The sequence below is a fragment of the Athene noctua genome, chromosome 20 (genome assembly GCF_965140245.1).
Source record: "Athene noctua chromosome 20, bAthNoc1.hap1.1, whole genome shotgun sequence".
NCBI classification, from domain to species: Eukaryota; Metazoa; Chordata; class Aves; order Strigiformes; family Strigidae; genus Athene; species Athene noctua.
In genome coordinates this window covers 1,694,207-1,713,666 of record NC_134056.1, presented here as the reverse complement: position 1 = coordinate 1,713,666, position 19,460 = coordinate 1,694,207, and the positions used below count along the sequence as shown (strand labels likewise).

The window sequence follows — 19,460 nt, the reverse complement described above, 5'->3', positions numbered from 1 at the left end:
CAGTTTACAATAACATTTTTTAAATGCAACAAGATAGCCTTGGAGTTAAAAAGACAACAATTACGTTCCACTTAATGCCAACAGGAATACATGGAACAGTGTGTTTACTTGGCCAGGGTAAGACACTAACAAATAAGAAGAGGGAGGAAAAGAGCCTTAAACTGAGAGAAGGTACAGACAACACTGGCACTGAACTTCCTGGACTTTAAAAATTTGGTTCTGAAGTAGTTAGAGCAATTTGGCACACGAGGCTTGGTTTTGAAAAAGTAGGATGCGTTAGCCAGCATGAGAGCCTAAAGCTCACCACTGAAGTGACAATACAGAGAAGGGATTCCAAAGGCTTAGCTTGTCGAGGAATCTCTTCTCAAACCCCGTTTAAAAGCACACATGAAAGTGCTGGAAGAGAGAACTCTAGATGTGGCAGACAATCAGAGATCCCACTAGGTTTGAGACATCTGGCATCAGTTGAAATCCATCACATTTCATTTGGGGATCAAAGACTACTGTTAAGTCTATCACAGGTTGAAATAGTAGATCCTGAACAGCCTTTTCATCCCAATGCAAATTAACCCTTTTTCCTTGACCATAGAAACAGCTCCTTTTCATTACAGACTCCAATCATACGTGCTTGTTGAGCTATGCCTTCTAACACTGTTTCAGCTAAAATTTTAGTAGAATTATGAACTTTTTGTAATAAAACTGCTCCCTATCAGCAAAATGCGCAATGAGCTACAGCACACGGCTGCAGTGAGCTCCAAAAGCCACAGGACTTCGACCATATTCTGTATCACAATCTGCAATGTCAACAAATTCTGGAAGAGAAGAAAAATGTACACACCTCTGTGTTCAAGAGCTGCATTGAAAGGCTGGTAAGGACTTCTGCTCAGTTAAAGACGGATCACAGAAAACACATCTGATGCTCAGCTTCTACTTTCGAGTATGTGGCAAATTTCTTTAGTAAGAGGCAATCATTGTAGGATCAAGATGCCAAATATCCCATTTCTGAATATACAGGGGAGATGTATACTGAGAAAAACTGGTAAGCCCAGAGTGTTTCTTCTCAACAGATACCATTATCTCATCCCAACACCAAAGAAGCAAAGCTGGATAATGCAGCTTCGTACCTGTGTGTGTTCATAAGACATTGTTCTAGGATATTACGTTGATTCTTTGCATTTTGGTAAATTAAGTACAGAGAACATAGGGGTAGGGAATGAGAATATTTCAGTAACAGAGAGAAATCAGTTACGTGCACCTCTCTTCTGGAGTATTGTCCAAACCACTTTTGTTTCCTATTGGCAAGAAGAAAACTTAAGTGCAGCAAGGTCTTTTATAGTTCCCTTGCACAGGGAGGGAACTTCATTACTGCGAGGAAATATTCACATATTCAGTGGTAGTACAGTGCCTCCCAATAATAAGCAAAGTTTGGTCCCCAAGTCAGTTGGTAGCAAGTCATAAAAGTTAAAACTCAAATCCAAAACCAACTGAAAAAGCCAAGCGAGAAATTCATGATTATTTCAGTGCTGTGCTGGTACCTGGAATTCATAATTTGGGAATGCGAGAAACTGGGCTAGTCACATAAGAATCACTTTATTTACAGAAAATAAACATTTGTAATACAAGATGGGAATGCAGTCCTTGAATTGAAGACTATAGTCAGAGTCTGATATCTGATGGCAGGTCATCTATGACTACAGTGTAAAATGGTCTAGGATTCACAACAAACATTTAGATGCAAAAATATGCATGTGAAATGGTAGTACCCGACTCCTCACCTGAAGAAACACCACTGATGAACCTGGTCAACAAAATTCTTGAAAACGTGACACACAAATTAACAGCAAAGCCTCTCTTGCCCTTTAACTGACTAGAGGGCCCATTTTTTGTTTGTGAGACTTCTTGTCTAACAATCAGTTTAAACAAATGATTAAGATAAAATGATTGTGGGCAATCTCTTAGTCTCTGAATACTCAAAGCACCAACACTAATAAATTCTAAAACACACTGAGGTAAGTTGCTGTTAGGTAAATAATACTTGCATAGTTGGGAGGAAGATCTGTCCTTACCAAGCATGTTGATAAACAGCCGGCGTTACAAATTTAGGTTTTTATTTCTGATCCATGCACAACCCAGATAACACTGCCTCTGTGAAGCCACAGAAAGCTTTTCTCCTATTATTACAGTGTGGCTGAATCACGGTTTCTATTGAAACAATATGCAGAAGTCAACTCATGCAGCTTTTCTCAGCAGTTCCACCTCTCAGAACAGCCCCTGCTTCTCCAATTACCACTGCATAACCTGAGGGCTCCTGCCACATCTTGATTTTTGAAGGAGGAAGTTGCCATGTAATCTCGTTGGGGGAATGTTGTATACATCTGTCAGCAAGGACAGGATGGTCTCACTCCTGACAGATGCATTTTGTAAGCCTTCAGACAGCAACCCAAAAGTGATCCATTTGTAGGAGAGTAGATCTATCCATCTTATACTTTAAATACTTCCTCCCTGCTTTTTTTTTGATGCCAGGGAACTGGGTTTTCCCCAAGGTGATGCGCTAATTCATTTTGTATTAGCCCTAAAATGGAAGTTTCCAAGCCAGTCAGCCAGGGCCAGAGGTAATAAAAAGTGACATGATTTAATTACTTCCGTTACAGTTGTTCGGCAACTAAAGAAGGTGTGACATGAAGCCCTAATTAATTAAGTAAAATTGGTTTCTGGTCAGTAGGCAAGACCAGTGAACTAGCTGGACTAAATGCAGCATTCTTAGCTTTATCCAATTCCACCAGTAGCAATACATTAGTATTATTAACACTTGACATTTTTTGTTGTGATCCTTCTCATTGATATTTTACAAAAGTGTTTTGACTCGCAGTCAAGACTAAAGCTTTGGCAAAATCTGTAATAAACTTCCTCTGACACACCTTTGCTATTCTTTAAATTCACTAAAAGTCAGTTAAATCAGCATTGTGCTGGCTTGGTAATGTTGAGGGAAGAGGAGAAGGAAGGGGGTGGTGTTTTAAGGGATCCTGGGTCTCTGAGAAGGACAGCATTGAGAGAGATCAATTAGCTTTAAGTCATAACTAACTTTATACTGTGTATTTAGTCATTATATTCAGAAGGCAAATACGGTTCTTGTTTCACATTTTCACAAGTTCCGTCAAGAAACTTCAACGATGCAAGAGAACGTCAATAAATTGGAGGTCAGAACTCTGTGACCTAGAGGCGTACTGAAACAACAATGAAACCAAAACAGCACGGAACTGATACTTTCACTACGCCAGTATCATAATTTTTGGTCCAAAAAGGAATATTCAGAATGAACTGCACTTGTCACTGCTATAAAAATTACCTGGAGTTTGTTCAGTTAAATCACTTGACAGTTCCAACCCAGGACTGTTACATGACAGCAACTGTTCCATCTGAAATCTAATCTCTGGTTTTACAGAAGAGTGGTTTTTTGTTTTTTGTTTTTTTTTAAAAAAAGAAGTTATTTATTTTAGCAAGAATTATGTTGAGGTATGAGGGGGAAAGACGACCAAAAATCATGCAGGGAATATTATAAACAACAGCTAAAATTCTAACTGGTCTACCTTTCTTCTTCAACCCACGTATCAATGATGCATCTTTTATCTGTCCATCCTTACCTCCAGCTCTCTCCTAAAACCATCATGAGGATTCATTCCTCCCTTCTGCACATATTCCTCATGCTATTGATGTCACCTTTCACTTTTACTTCAAAAAATAATAAAGTAATAATAAAAAATTTCCAACAGGAATGCTCTGCTCTATTATAGCTGTGCTCCAAAGTTTAAATTCTTGTGCCTCTGACTGCACTTCCATGAACACAACATCCACGATCTCAGATCCCCAATTTTACTACCACTATGATAAAAAGCAGCAGGCAGGCAGCAGACCGAGATGAAACGAGAACAAAAGACTGTCAGCAGAGAAGCGACTCTGGGATAAGAGCCCTGCGTTAGTTTACGTGGTCAACAGCTTCAGGAAACGTATGGAGTAACTCAAAGCTGTGATAAACTCCATCTAGGACAGCAGAAGTTTCTTTCCCCTGCCCCTGCACATCTCATTATAGTTTTCAGTGTCAACAAGTGAAAATTGCTACTAAAAGGAGAAACAAAAAAAACCCACAACACAGCACACCTTTCCTCTAAGGGAACTGTTTAGAGTTCTAGGTTCTAAATGTCCGAGACTTGGAATAGTTGCAATATTGCCTTACTAGATTAAATAAATTGTCAAGTGTTTAAATATACAGCACATTCTACTTGTGCTGTGGACTCGGCAGGCAAGACAAACTAATATCTTTAACTTAGAAAAATCACCAAGATCTAGAGTAGGTTCCACTACAGCTACTGCAGTCAGACAGGCACCTTCAGGGAAAGATTCATCCAGCCTCTCAGGCTTGTAGTGAGAGTGAATGGGAATTACACTCTGGAGCCTTCTCCTAGTTCAATTTCTAATTTTCTTGTAAATATTATGTCCAACGAGATGTGTGAAAGTCTGTGCGTGATCTATTACCACCTTTGGTAAAAAACACGAATCCTTTACGTCCCCAAGCATTCCTAGGTGAAGGTGGTAAACTGCACATTAAAAAGCTTGCCATGCCAGGACTGCTATAACTTGTGGAAGTGTACAAACACGTTCACAGATTTTCTTTAAGAATACAAACTTTAAAGACACCGAGGACTACAACTGTAACGAGAGCAAGAATTCTGCTTTGACCAGAACTGGAAGAGTTGACCGCTCATACTGGAAACCATTAATCCACGCCTGCAGACTGGAGAGCGTGGGACACATCACCTCCTTATTAACAGCACTAGAAAGCAAGTTCCCCAACCCTGTTGCTGTGTGCTTTGAAGCACCCCCATACCCACGCTCCTTCCCCTGTCCTCCCTACCTCTGCCCCACCAGCCCTCGCTCTCACCCAGCTCCTGCCACCGCAGTCGGGTTTAGCCCCACCGACGCGTGTGAGGGAGCTTGTGCTGAGAGAGCCTCAAATCCTGCTCCGGATCAAGAGAAAGCAAGAAATAGCAAGAAGGGAAACACGTTAAGAGTTTAACCGAAACGCAGATTTCTCTATTACATAATTTGAGCTGGAGAACTCCAATGCTTCCTCTTCTGGCCACGGCTCCAACAGCGCTTCAGAACAAGCCTCCCCCGGCCGCGCCGCGGCAGCGACCCGCTGCTGCAGGTTCTAGAGTGAGATTTGGAAGCATTTTACTATTACGCTCCTCATAATTCAAACTCTGTTTTGTGTCTGTCTTTACAGGTCATTGTTGGCCAGATGGAAAATATTAAGGCAAAAGGATTGCAACTAAATCAATCGGCTGTAGTCTGCTGCCAAAAGGCCCCAGGCTAACTACAAGCAGATTTGCAAGCAGGCTCTGCTCCGTTACAATCTGAGATCTGGCACATCCTTTGCCCTGACTAACAGCAGGAGGGCACAGGGCCAGCTGAGAGCGGCTACTGTGCCAAACAGACTGTGCAGGTCTTACTGCTTGAATGCTTCCACAGAAAAGGGGAATCGATGGGACTCTTTTGTAAACAACTCCCTGTACTTTCTGGCTGCTGCTAACTTCAAAAGTGGTATAACTTTATCCCACTACAACATTAATGCAAGTACACAGCTCAGACTTGTTACCAAAATCAACAAGCAGAGAAATAAATACCAGTGTTAAAGAATAACACTTAAACTTTCAACTAAGAATAATGATGTATATATACCATATATAGTAAAAAACAAAATAAAAACATCTTTTCCCCAACGCCAAGCACTGTCTAGGAACACTAAAAATGACTGAAGAGTAGCCAAATAAAGTATTCATATCAATATTCTTTGCAATCTCTTATTTACAAGTAACAAGGGATTTAAATTCAGCTACTGAAAAGTTGACCTTTAATGTTTATTTCTAATATAAGTACTTCCCAGGTGATTTTTTTTTTGTTTGTTTGTACAGCTCATGCATGCAGTTATCAATCGGCAGGTCCAGTTTATCTAGGAAGTTCAGTGGGAAAAAATATTTTCCTAATATTAACCAACTAATGTCCTCTGCATCGAACAGTTCATTCCAGACACCCGCGCCTGCAGAACCTGCCCCAACCCGACCAGAGCAGCTGTGGCTTCACTGATTTTCCTTAAGCGTGTTATCAACAACTGGGACGGGTTGGTGTTACCAATTCGTAGTATTGTACAGTAGGATTTTTCTTTTTGCAATCAAGATTGCCAGCTTGATAGATGGACATAAATAATTTCTGTTTCTAGTGGAAAATAAAGAGAAAAATTGATAGAGAGGGGAACTTCTGTTTCAAACATCATCACCAGCTGATCACACAGAGCGCAGCAAAACCTTCATGTCCCCTACTCCAACCATAAGCACGTGTCAGCAGTGAACAGAAAACAAGGATGAAGGTGGGCATGACAAGGCAGAACAAAAGCCAAGAATCTCAATTCATTTAAAAACAACATAACCCCTGTCCTCCCATTACCTAGAAAGATGTTTCTGTCAGAGTTTTTGTCATTACAGAAAAATCCAGAGTTCAGAACTTGTAACATTTTCTATCTTTTCTAAATCTTTTTCCTATTGCATTTAGTATTCAACTTTAAGTAACTTATACTGATAACATCAGGAAACCTGCAACTATGATTAGTTGCACAAATCGGTAACATTTTGGAAATGTGAAGAGAAGTGAAACAAAAAGGGTAAAAAAGACTGGGAAGAGAAAAGTAGTACCTTTTTGTGATGGATTTATTTTGCTCCTGTGTTGAACTACACGAGAGAATTTAACACAGCAAGCGTACTGCCGCATACTGAAGAACAATAAAGCCTAGAATATGACTGCAGGCCTGTCCGCTTCTGCTGAGCCGTCCGTGGAGCTTGCCATTCCTGTGTCTGTGATTATGAGGTGTGCGGATTAGCAAGGTTCTCCCATATTTAAGTTTCAGCAAAAATATTTAAAGCAATTCAACCATGCTTTAAAACTTCAAGCTCAGCTAGCAAAGCCTTTAACAGACCTACTGACACCACCATGAAAACTCCAAAGCTTTTCACTCAGTGTCATTTCATATATTCCCTACTGACTTGTTATTTATCAGCTACATCTAGTTGAAAATAAGAATTCATTATTTATGAGTTCAGTGGAATCGACTCCTTTCGATGTTCATCTTAAAACTCAAAGCATCAGACTACATTTGTATTGCTACAACTATGATGTTGCATACAATTTCAAAGAAAAAAAACAGATGAAATACTGTACACGCTTTTCACATTACTAAAACACAAAATACAAACCTCATACAGAACCAACCGGATTCTTTAACTTGTCTTGGTTTGTGACACTGCTCTTTAGACATTTATATATGAAAATATGTAAAAAACCTCTTTCATCTTTTTGCACCTGTACACACAGATATATGCACGTTCTCATGAAACACATACACACAAGGTATTGACATGATTAATAATGTTTGTGCTCATTCATGATCAATAAGACGACCAAGAAAAACTGGGAATAAGCTGCAATAGAAGCTTTTCAATGATGGGACTGGAAAAAAAAGCATTATCACATGCTTTTGATTTTTTAGGACTATTTTAACGAGTCTATTTTATTCAGTATTGCAGAGAATATAGTTTCAGAAAGCTAATATAACTGGAGAAACACTTCAAAATTTATTTAAAGATACTTGAGCAAGACAAGCTAACAAGACAGCCTTACAGGCTTTCTGAAATAAGTTTCTAGAATCTAAAAAAAGTTTAATGGCAGGGATTAAAATGGAAGACAACAAATGAGCAGATGTAATACAAAATTTTATCCCTTTTTCCTGGAACAGTATTTTTAAATAGCTCATCTCTATCTTGGAAAACTTGTAAGGACAATAAAGAAAAAACACAGGAAGTTTGGAAAAACTCTACTGGAAACAGTGTATCAGAAAGAAGAAACACAAAGCAGATAGCTAAATTTAATTGATGTCAAGCTCTCCTTTCACTAGGTTCATCACTTTTCCACATATATTCTGACAAGTAACTGAAAATAAAAGCCAGTGTCTGTTTAAGCAAATCAGCAGGGGTAAAAACCCTAAAGTTTTAAGATGTAAACTGTTTTATAAACATGTCAAGTTAAAGCAAAATGCCTGCAACAACAGGAGACCCCGTCCAACCCCACACACCACACTGATGGCGTTCTCACATTTTCTGAGGCACTTCAGATCAATTTCCTGTCATACACAGAAGAGGAAGTCGAACTGTTTTCCTACAGTTAAAGCTTGCAAGAAACTAGAATTTCTGTGAAAGAAGGTCAGACTCTAGCTACGGGCCTTGCCTGCCCTCTCATCTTTTCCCTGTAAGGCCCATGCGAAGGAACTGAGAAACATCTGCATCTTCAACTCTTACTTTCAATGGATGTGTTGAAGCCACTGCTAAAAAAGTAACAATAATAATAAAAAATAAAAATCTATGAAGGCAACAGAGACTCAGTAACAACATTTTTATTAGGTACAATTTTGTTGTACTGTTGAATCAGAGAGATCCAGTTTCTCATGATTTATACATGTATTTTTTGTGGCCTTTGCCGATGTCTAACAGAACCAGTTTGCTATTTTCTTTCATCTCCGAAGCGTTTTAAGTAGTACAGGGATTCCAGGGTCGATACTCCACAAGGACCAGACTGTCCAAGAATTGTTCCATATCATTTCCAGCCATTACCAAACATCTTTCTGGAAGGCTTGAAAGTATCACATAGATACATATAGAAGCAAAACATCGATTTTGCTTATTACCGTTTTATTCAACACACAGCTATAGTAAATCCTCATAAAATACAGCCTGGACTATTTTTTCTTATTTAATTAGACAGTAATATTTTTCTGTACCCACACAGAGGCCTAACAGCAAAAAGGGGATGGGGGAGTGGGGGGGGGAAGAGATGGAGGGGGAGGGATTTTTTGTTTCTTTGCTTTTTAAAGGATATCTCTGCTCTGGGGTTATGTAGAGTCATTGCTTGCAGTCTAGGCTTGCAATTACAACTTCAAATTAGCAAAAGAAATTCTTCCTCTGTTGTAAGCAAGCCTAGTTCCATTATCAGTTCTCCTCCTCTCCTTCCACAGAAGTGGATTATATGTAAACTTTTCCTAAAAAGTAATTACAAAACAAAATTGCATAAATGGATAAAAGCGCTAATCTCACACAGGCTACAATGAACTAAGTGTAACATAACCTTACTAAGAAAAAGTACCCAAACCCTATTTTACTCAGCTTGCCAGCACAAAAGTACTTAAGGTAACGGTCATGAGACTGCACGCTCACGGCATCCGTCATGAAAACTGGATACAGAACCCAGCAGTCCTGGTACCGTGTTGTTCTCTGTACCAGTTCCCTTCTCCATCTTCCAATTCACTTCAAGATATTATAGTCTGAGTTGTCTACATATATCAGCAGTAAGACTGGGGAGGGGGGAGCAGGACAGGACACAAACAGAACACGCAAGCCCCAGTAATTGCTCTTCCTGAAATCAATGCCTGTGAATAGCAACCAGGCTAAAAAACCACCCATGTACAACCCACGAGTGGGAAAACAGCAAAAGCTTAAGCAACAGTTCAGCTACATCTTCCTCAAAGGAGCACACAGACAGATAGAGGGCTACTTCTCCTACTGTGCAGTAAATTGAAAAAAAAAAACCCAAAAAGTAGTAGTAACTACTTTCTTACCAGGCACAAAAAATAGACTTCCTATTAATTTATGTGTGCAAAGGAAAATGCAAAGCATGAAGAAACTCTAAATCAAGTAAGAATTTTTAGTTAACAAGAAGAATTCTAAGGCTCAGCCTTCCCATATATCAGACTACTACTAAATACCTTATGTGTCCTTAATGTGATAGTCTGTATACTCCACAGAAGAAAATTCCTATTAGCACTAGTTCAAAGCGTGCATTATAAATCTGTGCTTTTTTAATGTTCCAAACTTTCATCCAGGTAAAGTGAGAATGGGATGTCCTTCCTTATTCATCTGCAGATACTCCTTCACAAACAGCAGCTACAGAACATTTCAGAACAACAACAACAAAAGTATATCAATCTTTCTAATTAAAGTATTTAATAATTTCCACAGGTTAAGGAATTTCTATAGGCTTTAGCTTTTGTTGAGCTGAATTACTTCATCTTGACTCACCAACATGAACAAAATGCTCTCTGGCACATGCAGGAAGGCAGCAAAGTCCATGCTGGAAAAGTGAGTGGAACCCAACGACACTCAAAGTATTTCAGCTGATCAGGAATTAGTTCAGTAGGAAGTCCAGCTCTCTGAGGCTATAAAAATCCGTACAAGAATTCAAAGAGGATGATAAAGACTAAGAAAAGGGTGAGAATCTTATGCCTTCAAGGGAAGAAGATAGCTACAAGGGAGAAGCAGCTTCCAGTTTCTTTCACCGCCCTTCCTCCCCATCTCTAGAAAACAAGAGTCATTGCTGGTTAATGCTGCACTGTCCTTGGGAGAAACACTGATTCACTTCTGCATCTGCTATCTTCTTCTTTAAAAACACCCATGGAAGGTATTCCAACATACGTATCAGCCTTACATAGTGTGCACTTCTACAAAATCAAGCCTTTAAGAAATACCCGACTCAAACCTGTAATATTTGGGCGTTTAACAGTGCAGGTTGTTCAAAGGACACCGAGTTGGCGGGACTTAACCCCACAGTAGAGAAAGAGCTTAAAGTGTCCTTGTAAATCAGTCAAGGACATCTTACCTCAGTTTACCATCGCTCTGCTCAGTGACTCTTCATGAAGATTACTTTGGTTTGCACACCTTTTAGCTTAAAATTAACCAAAATTTGTATTCTTCCCACATCCCATTTGGTACGTATTCCTTTCACCAGCCACACAGAGCAGCGACGTGACGTACTGACGTGATGGTACACCTCCCTTCAGAAGTACAGTGGAAGGCAGGTGAGCCTCCACACAGGCCAGATAACAAACCCTGCCACAGAATCAGCCAAAGACACACAAAACCCATCAAGTGGAAAAAACTCGTAAAGAAGTGTGTGCACAAGAAGGAGGTTTTGTAAATTTAACCCTTTTATAGTGGGAGAATCATATTCTTAAGTAGAATACAACCACACTTAAAAAAAAAAAATCACAACAGTCAAAATTCTAAAATCAAAATGTATTCCCCCCCTCCCCCCAAGTGTAAATACTTTTCTGTGGCTTTTGGCCAAATCAGTGAAAAGGGAAAACTCTAGGAGAAAACAGGACAATGATTTTAAAACAAAAAGCCTAACAAACATTCAATTTTCTTCCTCAAAATAATCGAAAGATTTGCGGAACTAAAAGCAGTGTCCAGGGTTTGGGATTTTTCTCTTTACGTTAGAAGGTATCACAACAGCAGTGTGTTACATTTCGGAGGCACATACACAAACAGGGGTATACAGGCCCTTAAAGCTGTTTGTCCCCTATGCATCAATGCCCTGCCAGTTGGCAAGCCCGAGCCAGGAAGCTGTCAATTCCAATCAAGTTTAGGCGATGCAGTCCTATTAAAGAAGTCTTGCTGGTTAAGGGGCGTCCACTGTTTCCAAAGCATGGGAAAAAAAAAAGAAAAAAAAAAATGAAAAAAAAAAAGGGCTCTGCTTTCCTTAGATTTGAGCTGGCAACTTTCACTGACTAGAGTTTTCAAGGAGCTATGAATGAGCTTAACAAAGGAGTTCTGTGGCTAGTTTCTGGCTGAAATCCATGTCAACAGTTTTTAAGGTCACAGGTCACACTAACTAACATTTATTCCCAGCAGACCCTGCTCTAAACACAAGCTGTAAGTAGTACAAATTTGGAATTTTTCTGTAATCCCTTGAGATATTCCTGATCCTTCCACATGTTTCTGCTCAATTAAAAACAATTCTCACTTTGCACCACAAGAGAGGCCCCTGCTCAGAAATCTTATTCTATCCTAAGAATAAATGGACAAAGACTGCAATCAAAGGAAAGGAAAGGGGGGAGGAGAGGAACTCACAACAAATCACACCAAAAACCTCAAATAACTCCATACAGAATCACATTCAGTTAGTTACATTTTCTGCCATCTGTCACAAACTATTATAGATTCATTTCTTTTTATCTTAGAAAAAGAGTGGTGCAGAGCTTAGCTATTTTGGCCGAGAGGGATTTCCACACAAATGTTTCTGCATTTCACTTCAGAAGAATGATTTTCATTTTGGGTACAAAAGCTGAATACCCACTGAAAACTTCAAATTAAGTAAAACTGAAATCAGGGTTGCACACGGTTGTAGCACCTTCTTAAATCAGTAACTTTGCCCAGTAAGTGTGAACCAAAGCAAAACGACACAAAGTTTTATCCTTTTTTTTTTACTTTAACAGAACTTTGAGAAAGACAAAAATCTTTTTATTACTCCTTCAAGCAGTTAGAAATAGGTGCTATAGCTCACAGTTTAATAGATAAACCAGAAATTCTACTAGTTAATAATAATTTAAAAAAGCAAGGTACCCATTACACCGTTAGAGGAATGAGAGAGTGCTTGTCCACCACGTCTAATTGCTTGGACTGATTAAGTACACATAAACCTCGGGGCAATGCAGCCTGTCCAGCGCCACACACTCCTCCAGTGTTGTCAAAGCAGCTACTCCCATCATCTCATTCATGTGCCAGTGGTCACGTTCTCTTCTCAGAAACTTTTTACTACTATTGCAGCTACCCTTTTTGATAGGAAGGGAAAAAAACAGCATATAGGCAGCCTCTGAGGGATAAATGACTGAGTATGGCCTGGCAGAATTTACCTAACATCTCCCAGAGCTGTTCTTATAATATCTGGAAAAAAGAAATTTTGAAAATTAAATACAGCATTAAAACTGACCCAAATACCATTTGTGGAGAAACTGCAGTTAACAAGCCAACATATTTATCTGCATAGATGAAGAAGTCCACTGACTCCTGATCGCCATAGCTTTTATCAGCTTGACTTCTACTGAAACAGAGAACTGCAACACACATTTTGTCCGGCTTTATAACTTAAGAAACAGTAAATTGTAATATTTTACAGGCTCAGTGATATCCTGGAAACTACATTTAAATACAATCAGTGAAAGATCATACATAAAACAACTTAGAGATTTTAATACTCTATCATACACCAGTAACACAGACTAGATTAAGAACGTAGTGCTTCAGTCAACCTGCTAAAATTCTTCCAAAATGTCAAAACCAGTTTTATTAGGATTGCTGTATTGCACTGTAGAAGTGCTGGGATTTTGGGTGCGGGTTGTGGTTTGTTTTGGTTTTGTTTGGGGATTTTTTAATACATTTTTATTTCAGAGTGGTCTTCATTCAATTTTTCACAGTACTGGCCTCAGAATCTTAACTCAAAAATAAGGGACTATGAAGCAGACTAAGTAACAGCAAGAATGTTACTTCAAAACCATTCTGCCAAATGGTTTTGAAGAGCACAGTTATGATACTTGGCCTTATACCTACTTACTATAAAAGTTCAGCTGAATTGATATAAAAATATTATTTCTCAGTTAAACTCCTAAACATATTTTTTTAAACTCAAATATATACTGCCATAAGAGAAGCACACGTTTAATACTAAGTCAACTTGGTGAATATGCCTGTGATTTTTTTGTCTATATGAAAAATAATAATAGAGCTATGAGGTCACTATTTTATTATGTTACATAACCCGAAATAATACTGACTTACACATTTAAACCAGTTCGTACATTTAAACAGGTTACCATACATGCAACATTGCCATTGCTTTTTATTTAAAAGCAGTGTATTTCATAAACATCTAAAACTTATTTTAAAGTTTAAATAGTCAGAATATAAAATAAACAGACATTTGAAGAAACTACTGATCTTATCTGAAGAATTTTTTCAAGCATCAGTAACTGGGTCAAATTCTGGAAATATTTCAGAAGACAAAAGCTAAAAATACTTTTTAAAATTGAGCTTGTTAGTTTTATTATACAAACATTCTGCAGTAAGGGTATCAAAAAAAGTACTCAGGCTAAGTTAACAACATTTTTTACATTCCTAAAGCAGAACTTTTCCTTCCTTCATGACTGCACCGAAAGACAAAGTTGTCAGGAGTCTGAGGTTCTACAATATATATAAGTCAGGACAAAAAAAAACAGCTACAATGAAAACTGATATGCACTTTTAAATAACGTCTTCATACAAGAACTTGGTATCTTTCTCTGAATGGAGGGGGGGAGGAATAAAAAAGGAATTTCATGTTTCGATGTCTCTGTAGAATTTAGTTTCATATGTCCAGCAGTCTCTTCACAGCTTTTATATCCCACTGTCTTCACCCGTCTTCAGACCGTTAGAAACGGTACAAGTGGAAGTATCATGCTTATAGTAATTTCAGCTAGGAGGTTAACTCTGCCCCGCCATGAGCAGGCTGCATACTAAAGTGTTTGTCCACTGAAGCTTTGAGAAACCAGATTGTAAAATAAAGCAACTGCTTTCAGTACACTTACTGATAATAATACAAACTGGTCTTCGCATTACTCCCCCGTCAGAAGAATGCTGAAAGCCATCGATGCCTGTACCTCTTCAGAGCTCCAGATCACAGGAGTTAGCCAGGGAGGCAAGCACAGCTGAGCCACTGAACAGTGTCCGTAACGGACCCAAGAACTGGCCTCTGGAGAACTTAGTACAGCTAGAGTTGCTAGAAATCTGAGAAGAATAAGCTAGTAGGGAGATGTAACATTAAAACTATGAGGAAATGAAAATTAAGAGCTTCAGCTTGCAAATTTCTTAAGAACCAGAAAGTATCTATAAGCTTTAAGAAGATATGAAAGCAGAAAGATAAATCTATACTGTTTGGGGTTTTTTATCACTGAGATCGTATCAGTAGGTCAGTAAGTCCACACCACCTTTCAGGACACCACAATTAGCAGGAAATAGCAATCAAGAACAAATTCTGAACCCCTCTGACACCTTCCAGACTCTTGTGCATTACGCTGAACATTAATTCTCACATACGCAGAAGACACAGAAAAGATGAGAAACAAAAGTATACAAATTCCAGAACAAAACTGGGGGACGTGCCTGATTAAGGAGTTGAAGAGGATGTCTCAGAAGAGCGAGCAAGAGCAGTTTGGGAATGTCTTCACACCTTTTTCTTGTTTAAATAAAAGACTACAGCTCTTCACTAAATTTAGAACTATCTATATTGTTCACCCTTAAAAGCCTATGCCAAATCTGATGTAGTTAGGTAAAAGCAAACCTCTAAAAAAAAATTCAGCTTCTTAATGCATATCCAGTAGGATTTATTTCATTTTAGCCAAAATGCTGAAGTCCTTAAATGAAGTCTTAGAAAGCAAAAACCCTTGGGCACGGAAATTTTTTCTAGGATATTAAAATTACCAAATTAAGGCAGAATTTGATGACTTGGACATTAGCTCTCAACTTACTATGCATTCATCATTTGGAAAAGAAAATAATTTAAAAGCGTATTTTAAGTTTTGTAACATGCTGCATTGAAAAAGGTAGTCCTGAACTCCAAGTTACCCAGGAGATTTTGATGTGTGGTACGTGAGCCTGTGGGGTTTTTTTAATTCACTTCACTGCTTAGAACCTCAAAAAACCCCACCAGACCATCTGTGACACTTGTTTTGTGCTTCTGTCCGCCCTCTGCTGTCTGAAATGCAGAAAGTAGTCACCTATGCTACGGAGCGCTCTACAGCTCAGCGTTACAGACAATATTTGATCATTGTAGTTTCGTGATTAGCTAGAAATCAAGTGAAGAAAAAAGGAAATGGAATAAGAGAGACAGACTCAGTAGTTCTACATTAAAAGAAAATCACAGAACACCTAGAAGATGCCGTTTTTAAACTTAATCAAAGATTTCCATAAATCTGTGTGATGCTAACCACAGCAGGAACAAAACTATGAAAACTATCTTGAAAGCAGATTTCTAAACAGTACTGGTTAAAACAGCCAAAAGAGTTACTCTATAAAATGGAACTGCCTTTCTGCTGGCCACGGGAGCTACATCCATGTGGATAACTTTACTGCTACTGAACTCCAAGAAGCGCCTTACTGCACTTTACATCCACATGAAAAAGTCTCTGGGTCGTTTTAAAACTCAAAGTCCAGACCTCGACTTCTGGCCTTCTGAGTACTGTCTCAGCTTTAAACTTTGCTTCCAGACCTCTGCAGAATATTTTTTTTTTAAGCACCAGCTGAGTGCAAAGAATTTCCTTTTTCTCCTGTTCCCCTTTAATAACAAATCTAAACATGAGATGATTTTTCACCTCCAAACCGCTTTGCCATGGCCAGACCCATAAAATTTCTGACTTAAACATGTGCATATCATCTCTAATAATAAAAAATATCACTTAATTCTTATACCATCACTGACATAGGAAGGAATACTTGAAGCTTGCTGACATCCAGTCTGTAATTCAAAAACAAAACAATCTTTCCATCCCCATTTTCTTTTTCATATCATCCTTGCATTCTTCAGCATGTTTTGACCCATCCATTTACCATGAACCATCCTTTAATTCATGACAGACACTGAGAAGATTCATCTCAACAATGGGCCTTGCAGTCCTGGGAACAGAACAAGCGAATCCGTGTAACGTTCTTTACCACGCAAACATTCTTTACTATCCTCCAAAACTCACGTTCACTTGCATTAATGATGGACTGTCATTTTCTCATTAGTTCACAGGAGAAAGAAGCAATAGGAATCAAGCTGGGAGTCCCAATTCATCCACCGCTATAACTGCACTGGAACTCCCCCCCCCCCCCCTTTTTTTTTTTTTTGGTTATGAGTTGAAGCAGAAGGCATTTGACTACAACATAACTCCTCCATTTCTTCTTGGCATTCACTCAACATAAGGGAGCTGACAGCAAAGAACTCTTATCCAGGAGAGATCAAGAAGGGACTCATACTACTCCTCATTCAGATTTTCTTTTAAAACGGTGTTTTCCCTTTAATTTGTCATTAATCAGGAGAAGTTACCTTATGTAACCAGACACTTCCCACAGGAGAGTGACTCAGCACCCCAACTATACAGGGTAGCAGCTCTGGGGAAAGAGCTCGGGAAATCCCTTCCTGTCCTCAGTGCACGGTCCCTACTGCTGCATTGCCAGAGCTAGTAATAGCTGAAATGTCTACTAGAGAAAAGAAAGAAGGAAGGCAGATACTGAGAAAACACCTGGCACCCTGCCTCCCACACAATTTATTAGTAAATTTTGGCAGATTTCACAGTAAATTCTCCAAATATTAAGCATCTTCAGTGAGGCCTAGTCCGCAGGTCACTGCCATCAGTTTAATGCTGAAGGAAAGGCAACAACCATTGGGTATCTCCACCAGTCTGGTGCCTGCCCAAATGGCACAGACATTCATTTGAAATACACAGACCAATCCAAAACTCTACCCCATGGCATTGCTGTGTGCTACCCAATGCAATGAGGAGTCCTTGTACCTGAGAGGTGCTCTTCTGTTTTGCAACATTATCCCAGAAACTTTCCAGAGGGGTCATGTTCATTAACAAACATAGAGAAGATCCCACTCTGTCACGTGCAACACGCAGTACCTGTAGCACAAGTCCTTCCCGTATTCTGGATTCTCTCTGGATTCTCTCACATGAAAAGCAAACCAGAGAGGACCAAGACAGATGTCTACACCCTCATTTGTGATTGCCTGAGTAACTGTTCAGTCACCTAGCTGGCTGTTCATACAGTTAACTTGGAGCTTTACCTCCAAAACCTTCCAATTTCTTATGAATATCAGAAAACAGACCATTCTTAAAGTGGTTTAAAACAAGACAGGCTGGATGCAATGTGGAATCTTCAATCTACAGAGGTTCTAAATGGAACTAATATTTGGGATATATTAAAACATTTTACTTGCAGCACTTCTTGCAGCAAATGTAAATAGAAAATGATGGACTGTATTCAGACATGTATTATGACAAATGTCACAGAACCCTCAATGGGACAGAGGAAAGCTCATACATACAAACTTTTCAGATGTGGAGAGCATCAGTGACATTCTCTCAGTTACCAACAGATGCTTTGTTAATAAAACTTGCATATACAAATGTCCACAAAATGTCTTAACAAGATCAGTTGTGACAGTTAAAGATAACAGCTGCCATCATGCTATGTCATATCAAATTACTGCAAAGAGACTTTTTTTTTTTTGACATTGTTAACTCAAGAACATTGACTACAAACAAATACAGTTATCTACAGAGGAACTCAGAGTGCAAGATATTTTGCATCACTTCTGCACAAGAGCAGTGACTTTGAGGACCAGATAGGAAAATAATTTTGAACAGCTGGAAATTATAATTGCAGCGTAACACAGCAAAGTCAAACACTGTTTCCTAGAGTCAGCCAAAAGCCAAACCACAGACCTACCTTAAGATACAGAAGCAGCTCTTGGCCCCAGAAGATAAGCGACAGAATCCAAACCTCTGTTTGCTGTCAATGTCTGTAAGCACAAATGTAAAGTTCTGCCCGACTTGGTTAACTGCATGGCTGAAAATAAAAAGAGTAAGAGGAAAAAAATTAATGCTAAGCTAACTCTTTGTCAAAATTATCTAGTCTCAGTCATTGAACCTGTAACATTTCCTCTTTCGGCAGTTGGGGTTTTTTTAGAAATTAACTTTGGGAGTATACACCCTCAGAAACTTAAATATGCTAGTTGCTTGGTGAGGAGGAGTAGGGGGGGTGTGGGGGTGTGCCATTTTTTAAGTGTGGGAGGACACTAAAAATGTGTTCATCTTTAGATGAAAATGGCTGTGACTACCAACCATCTTCAGTGCAGTACACCCTGTACAAACCAAACCCATGTTCTCTCATATAACCCAAAATATTTCTTTATTACTCTTCATTTGAGAATTGGTTTACTCCAAGAGCAAGACAATGTTTAATAACATGCTAAGCTTCTTCAACACTTGGATATAGACTTGTAGAAGCTTTATTATCCATCTACCAATTTTGCATGTATGCCAGATCCATCATTCCAAAATGTTCAGCAACTGGAACCATGCCAGGTGACTCTCCTTTACTCTAGCAGCCAGGCAATCGGTTAAAAAGGAAGACTAGAATAGTGTGCAAAGAAAGAAAAGAGAAACTAGAATCAAAAGTACACTGTGCTAAAGCCAGCCATGACTATAAAGATAATTTTGTAGGACTTTTATGATTTTGAAAAATTAAGTCTTTTGCCTCATCTGTAAGATTTTAAAGGCTCTTCAAATTAGCACAAGGGAACTAACAACATTCTTAGATGTTGCTCCCACTCACACCACAGTGGAAAGTATCACTATAGGAAAATTGACCTAAAATGGAAAAATGAAGTTTTGGAAAACAAAACAAAAAACCCACAACCTACAACAACCACCACCAAAACAAAAAAATAAAAAAACCAAACAACACAAAACCCAAAAAATAAACCACCCAAACAAAAAAAAAACACAAGAC

The 19,460-nt window shown here is 38.8% G+C and overlaps 1 protein-coding gene across 8 annotated transcripts in view; it reads right to left on the bottom strand.

Annotated features, from left to right (window-relative positions):
- The window catches only part of DENND1A (DENN domain containing 1A), a 214,570-nt gene that overhangs the window by 134,389 nt on the left and 60,721 nt on the right, over positions 1–19,460 (bottom strand). For all 8 annotated transcript variants that reach the window (XM_074923588.1, XM_074923590.1, XM_074923593.1 and 5 more), the window contains exon 5: positions 18,396–18,515. In XM_074923588.1, the coding sequence (XP_074779689.1) occupies positions 18,396–18,515 (120 nt within the window). The remainder of the gene's footprint in view (positions 1–18,395; positions 18,516–19,460) is intronic.